The sequence below is a fragment of the Aegilops tauschii genome, chromosome 2 (assembly GCF_002575655.3).
Source record: "Aegilops tauschii subsp. strangulata cultivar AL8/78 chromosome 2, Aet v6.0, whole genome shotgun sequence".
Classification (NCBI taxonomy): Eukaryota; Viridiplantae; Streptophyta; class Magnoliopsida; order Poales; family Poaceae; genus Aegilops; species Aegilops tauschii.
This window is the reverse complement of record NC_053036.3, coordinates 109,797,285-109,803,390: the sequence shown is the minus strand read 5'-3', so window position 1 is coordinate 109,803,390 and position 6,106 is coordinate 109,797,285. Positions and strand designations below refer to the sequence as shown.

Genomic DNA, 6,106 nt, shown 5'->3' with positions numbered 1-6,106 from the left:
TACCAGCGCTACTAGTATCGCGCTACAACTAATAGTTAGTAGTAGCGTGGGTTTAACCCACGCTACTACAAACATTTTAGTAGTAGCGCAGGTGCAAACCCATGCTACTAGTAATTAAATAGTAGTAGCGCGGCAGGTTTTTCCCACACTACTACTAACTAACTAGGAATTAAAAAAAAAGCCACCAATTCCATTCTATGCATACAATTCCAACAACTAAACAAACACATATTTGCAATAAACCAGCAGCAGTACACATCATTACTAATCCTAGATTTATAATAAACCAGCGGCATTAGAGCACATCCTGTAAGAGCATACATAATTGTCATGGTTTTCAGGCCTTCAATTAAAACACCTACACTTCTTGCCAAGTCACTTACTCCCAGCTAGTGCAAACACAGTTACAAGCAAACCAAAATGCATAAAAACACCAAACAGTGGCATCTCTCCAAATGATCCGCTCCCTCTGCATCCTTGCAAGCATCTTCACGATAAGCAAATCCGTAGGAAAAAGTCAACTTAGCATGTGCTCCCTCTGTCAACTCTCCGGAGTAGATTTTATCCATTGCCCTGGCCATGTTCAAGAAACACTAAATTAAGAATATTTCTACTCTAAATACAGGAGGCATCAGGACAGAAAACAAAAGATGAGAAATATCATATGAGCAGAATAAAAAGGAGTTTGGACCATAGCATGGTTAATAATAAAATATAGTGCTCTAACAAAAGCAAGAATGCAACACGTTGCCCTGTTCCCTTTCAAATATAACAACTTCTCACTGAAGAAGATAATGCAAAAGCATAGTAAGATTAAAAGATAGCTGGCATGGAGTTGGCCATTCACATTCAAGTAACCAGTTCCATCGTGGGCTTGAGGGTTGGAACCATACATCATTAGGTACTGCTGATGTGTTACTGTTAGCTGATACAACAGAGGTCCTTCCCCATTCTAGTCCCTCTTAATTCTGTCGGTCAAGGTGCAAGATTTTTCACTGACAAATAGAGCATAAGACAGAGAAGCCATGTTAGTCATCTCCATGGTCAAATTTTGTGCCGCAGAGATAGTTTACAAGTCCATCAAATGCAGCAAAGGACAACGATGAAATCAAACATTGATCACATGGCTCATAGACCGAACCTGCCTCCAGTCCCCTAAGCTGCCCAATTCGCTTGGAGTGTAATACACAATCCATTTGTGCAAAGTTGCCCAAGGGTGAAGAAATGCTTACTGGACAGAGCTTCTGCCGGACCTGCCTCCAGTCCCCTAAGCTGGTCCTTGAGAGTGTTGAGCTTTTCTGCCATAAAGAGATGCATCAGTAGAATCAATCACTCGCCGTTTCGTCAGCATTAATAATTCACAAATCGTAGTGCAACCCATGGTAACTAATCGTCCAAAAGCTATGCCCTCAACAGGCAGGAATTTCAAGCACAAATAAACTTAGATTTGCAAATTTAACCGGCTCGCCACCATCGTTGAACTGGAAAGTTGTACTATGCTTCAGACATTGGTCCCGTGCGTGCACATCGACCAGCGAGTTCCCGAACGGAAGAGGAACGACGACGGGGGAGGCGCGTACCTTGGTGTGCGATGCTGCCGCTGGCGAGCGAGCGGGCAGAGAGGCAATCTGTCCGCTAGATTCACATATTCAAAGAATCAATCTCTACAATCAGCAGTACTTCTAGATTCACATATTCAACGGATTTTCTTGGGAACGATCTGTCCACCGGGTTCCATTTTAGCCCACATCCATACTTTGACAAACTGTATTTCTTACTTGGCAGCAGAAGCATACTAAGATCATCGCATGATCTTGCTGAAAGTCAGTACAACTTTCCAGTTTAACCAGTGGCTGGCCTTGCTGCTAGTTGCTGCAGTAAGGCACTCCTAGCATAATATAGTTTCTAGAATCATCTGCAAAGAGAACGACATTGGTACGATGATGAATTTACAATCTTTAGTCTTAGCAAACACAACATACAACCTTTACAACCTTAAAATATAATAATTGTTCTTTCCTGAAGTTGTGCATCCTTCTAGCTCTGTATCCTAACTTTCTAAGATGTCTTCTAGTTCTAGACATAGGAGATTTTTGTTTAATCCTTTAAGAAATCTATACTACTACAAATGGTCAATGAAAAATATTTTAATTGACTTCCTTATATATCACCAGGACCCAATTTTTTTTTCCTGAGTTGACAGCTTTAATTTAACATGGCTTGGCAGAGTTCACAAACAATCTCACATGGATGTTTTTGTCGTCGCGTTTGACAACGGTTGTCTTGAAGCTATCCAACGACAGCCCGGTCTTCTCGGCCTCGGCGACCGATGCCCCCCGACCTGCAGTTATCTGAAAACCTCAACAACTGTATCTGATTCTGAAGGTTTTGCGTACCATTTGGAACATCACTGACACTGATAAATACATGTACTGTTGTGGACATTTGTTGGAGAACTTGCAGCTCACCTGATCGAGCCGCCGACACCGGCAGGAATGTATGCCTCGCACTTATCCCGGTAGAAACAAGCAACCTGGTACATTGACCACAAGTATCTCTTGGTAAACTGAAGACTGAAGCAACAAAAGCAACACATACAAGTTACAAACATGGTCCATGGAAAATTCAGGTTTGGACGGCGAGTCGGACGCCCCGGCGCTCCGCGGCCTTGCCGAGGAAGGAGAGCCACGGCAGCAGCTGGGCGCCATGGCGTCCCTCGAAGCCGCAGCCGAAGCCGTCGAGCAGCCTGTGGGCCGACTCCCTGACCTGGCTCGTCTCCTCCAGCAAGTTGTAATCTGCATGCAGAGAAAACAGGGGATGGACAGTCAGCATGGATGGAGGCCACGGCGAGGGAGGGACTGGACCGGAGGTCGAGGGACGAATCTGTCACCGGAGAGGAGCTGGTTGCCGTCGAACTGGGCGAGCGCGACGGGGACGGTGCGGGGGCGCTTGCCGGAGCAGGCGGTGCGGCGCTTGTGGGCCTGCACGCAGGGGAGGCTGCAGGTGAGGCGGGAGCAGCCCGGGCACCGGTAATTCCACGGCTGCTCCCCGCACTCCTGGCACAGGGCGCCCTTCTCCCCGCCGCCGCCAGAGCCGGAGGCGGCGGCGGCGCTGGGGGGCGGGCCCCCTCCATGGCGGGTTGGGACTTGGGAGAGGAGGAGAGGAGGTGGGAGCGGAGATGGGATTGGGGATCTGGGTCGGGCGTTGAGTGTTTTTTTTTTGAGACACGGCGTGGGATGGTTGGTGGGGTGGGAGCAGATGCAGGTGGTAGCGTGGGTTTATAACCCGCGCTACTACTATCGACTTAGTAGTAGCGTGGGTTTATAACTCGCGCTACTACTACGGCTGGTCCCGGGAGGCACAGTGGAAATCACTTAGTAGTAGCGAGGGGTAAAAACCCGCGCTACTACTATCAACTTAGTAGTAGCGGGGGCAAAAACCCGCGCTACTAGTAAGTAGCAGTAGCGAGGGTATAAACCCGCGCTACTAGTAAGCGTCTGCCTATAAGCTTTTCCCTAGTAGTGTTCTTGCAAACCGAAACTTCTCTCAAGAAGGCTCGTGGTTCTGAGAGGGAACGTGCCACCTTTGAGTGCGAAACGATAAACGCTGTCCCCCTTGAATTTATTTACAAAGGCAACATAGAACTACATGAGTGCCCTGTTAAATTTTGGAATTATTCCGGCTTCGTTTGGCCTTTCTTACACATTAATTGAGTTTTTGGTCATTTAATGTGCATAATTCAAATTTAAAGTACAAGCACATGCTCCCGTGCATCAAAGTTGGTTGAAAAATCACATTTGTGTCCTCCGGTGAATTTCTAGGTCCCATGCAAAAAATGAGAATAAAATTCAAACATCTGGGCATCGTGGTTCGGTCGAGAACATTGAGAAACTTGGTTTTAAAATCATGATACTTGGCATGGTGTCATGTCATGGTAGTACCATGCCGTGGTAAAAAAAATTGGCCGAATAGGAACAAATTTTTGTATAAGCTTCTTGCAAATCGAAGCTTCTCTCAAGAAGGCTCGTGGTTCTGAGAGGGAACGTGTCACCTTTGTGTGCATAATTCAAATTTGAAATACAAGCACATGTTCCATAGCAGCAAAGTTGGATGAAAAATCACATGTGTGTCCTCGGGTAAATTTCTAGGTTCCATGCAAGAAATGGGAATGAAATTCAAAATTCTGGGTGTCGTGGCTGGGCTGGAAACATTGAGAAACTTAGTTTTTTAATTCCTGTAAATCCAAAACACGCATGAAAATAATGAAACTTGGCTTGGTGCCATGTACGATTTGCGAAGGCGCACACATTAACAATCAACAAAGTCATTTTGGAACAAGTGTTGTCACATTACAATCGGAAACACAAGTATTATTGAAACTATGGGCGTTCTATTTACTACCAATTACGTGCCGCCACGCGTCCCCAGTTTTTATTAGCTAGGAGGCGCCGTGCTGGGTAGCTATTTGAGTATGAGAGGCGTGCGATCAGACCCCTACGCGTGCTTATCGGGAGGGGAGCCCTTTGACCTCCATCTGCCGTCCACCTCTCTCCCAAGGTCTCCATTAATGGTCTATTTAATGGCGTGGCTATGTCTCACTCGACTGAGATTTAAGAGAGAAAAAAGAAAATCTAAAAGCACGGATCTTGATGTAAGATCCGACGGACCTATATAGCATCTACTGCGACTTATAGCAAGACTGATGAATATATAAGGACGATTAATTGTCTTACATAATTACAAAGATAATTAAAAAAGCCACATGCGGCTACGCCCGAAATACACAAGGGCAAAAGAAGAAGGAAGACAAGGATCTGGCTCGCTGATCTCTACTTTCTTGATGCGTTGCTGCAGGCCGCGGGAACTAGTCTCCGCGGCGAGCGGCGATGAGCTCTTTCGTGTCCTCAAGACGCTGCTTGAGAACATCCACGGATTCCTCCACCAGCCTTTGGCACTCGATGCGGAGCATGTCATTCTCGTCCATAAGTTTCTTGACGATGACGCCGGTCCTCTTCAACAAGGCACTGGTCTCCTCCTGCTGGTCTGCACTTTAGACGATCTTCGCCCTCAGCAGGTCACGCTCGGCCCGGAGCCTCTCATTGCCCTCCCTTAGTTGCCGGATGACGCCGGTAGCATGTTCAAACGAGGCTTTCATGTCGTCCTGCAACCTCGCCCAGCCGAAGATCTGATCCATCTCGCTATGGACGATCGCATGCATGCGCCTGTAACAGTCGTCGCCTGCCCGTGAGAAATTTTCCCAGGCCGCCGCGGCGCGGCGAGACATCTCTGCTGCATTTGCGGCATGGCGGGACATCTCTGCTGCTTCCGCGGCGCGGTCGGACCAGTCTGCTGCATCGACGGCGCGGCGGGACCTCTGTGCTGCTACTTCCGCGCGGCGGGACATGTCGGCTGCTTTCGCAGCGAGGCGGGACATCTCTCATGCTTCCGCTTCCATGCTCGCCTCTCCCTGGTGGCAATCTCTCGACCCAGAACTCACGCTAGCCATGGAAGACGCAAGGAAAGGATGCTGAATGACTTGTTTGTTTTTGTGGATGAGGAGTTGAGGAGGAATGTGCAGTCATCTTGGCATACTAGTATTTATAACCGAGTACTAATACGCTCCTAAGTGGGAAACCGTTTAGGTTGTGATCGGTGTGAACAGGTTTGCAATTCAATATAGCGTGGTACTAATACGCTCCTAAGTGGGAAAGCGTTTAGGTTGTGATCGGTGTGAACAGGTTTTCAATTCAATATAGCGTGGAGTAATTTGGAATGTGACGAGACTCAAGCTCAAAATTTATTGACGGTTCTAGTTTCGAAGTGCGGCACTATTCCCGGATGGCGTTACGTGGGCACGTTCTCGGCCGTGGTGTAGCATATGCCATGGTAGTTCTTTTTCTACTGCTGTGTACGTGCAATAACTGGCACCGTCGTATACATATCTTACGGTTAATGGGGCGTTCGACAGGAATAGCCGCGTGGCGAGCTATAGGCTAATCTTTTTTCTAGACGCATTAAACCTATCTTTCGGGACTTTTCGCACGCACCATCGTGCCACCCACAAAAACTTGTACTCTGAGTTTAGTACTCCCTCCGTCTAGGTGTG

The 6,106-nt window shown here is 47.5% G+C and overlaps 1 protein-coding gene across 15 annotated transcripts; it reads right to left on the bottom strand.

Annotated features, from left to right (window-relative positions):
• Positions 1 to 217: 217 nt before the first annotated feature.
• On the bottom strand, positions 218 to 3,945 carry LOC109778468 (uncharacterized). 15 transcript variants are annotated; one of them, XR_006669574.2, is made up of 7 exons: positions 2,891 to 3,941; positions 2,599 to 2,795; positions 2,469 to 2,533; positions 2,247 to 2,341; positions 1,233 to 1,298; positions 894 to 995; positions 218 to 573 (listed from the first exon to the last, which is right to left on the bottom strand). XR_006669574.2 is itself a non-coding variant. In XM_045232726.2 (6 exons), exons 1-6 carry the CDS (start codon positions 3,131 to 3,133, stop codon positions 993 to 995), a joined length of 669 nt encoding a protein of 222 aa, XP_045088661.1. In that variant the 5' UTR covers positions 3,134 to 3,945; the 3' UTR covers positions 218 to 992. The 15 variants fall into 15 exon arrangements, 3 of the variants coding, with proteins under 3 accessions (XP_045088661.1, XP_045088660.1, XP_045088659.1); XR_012201996.1 differs by having other exon boundaries at positions 848 to 995; positions 1,142 to 1,298; positions 2,891 to 3,251; XR_006669573.2 differs by having other exon boundaries at positions 1,142 to 1,298; positions 2,891 to 3,247.
• Between the last annotated feature and the right edge of the window lie 2,161 nt (positions 3,946 to 6,106).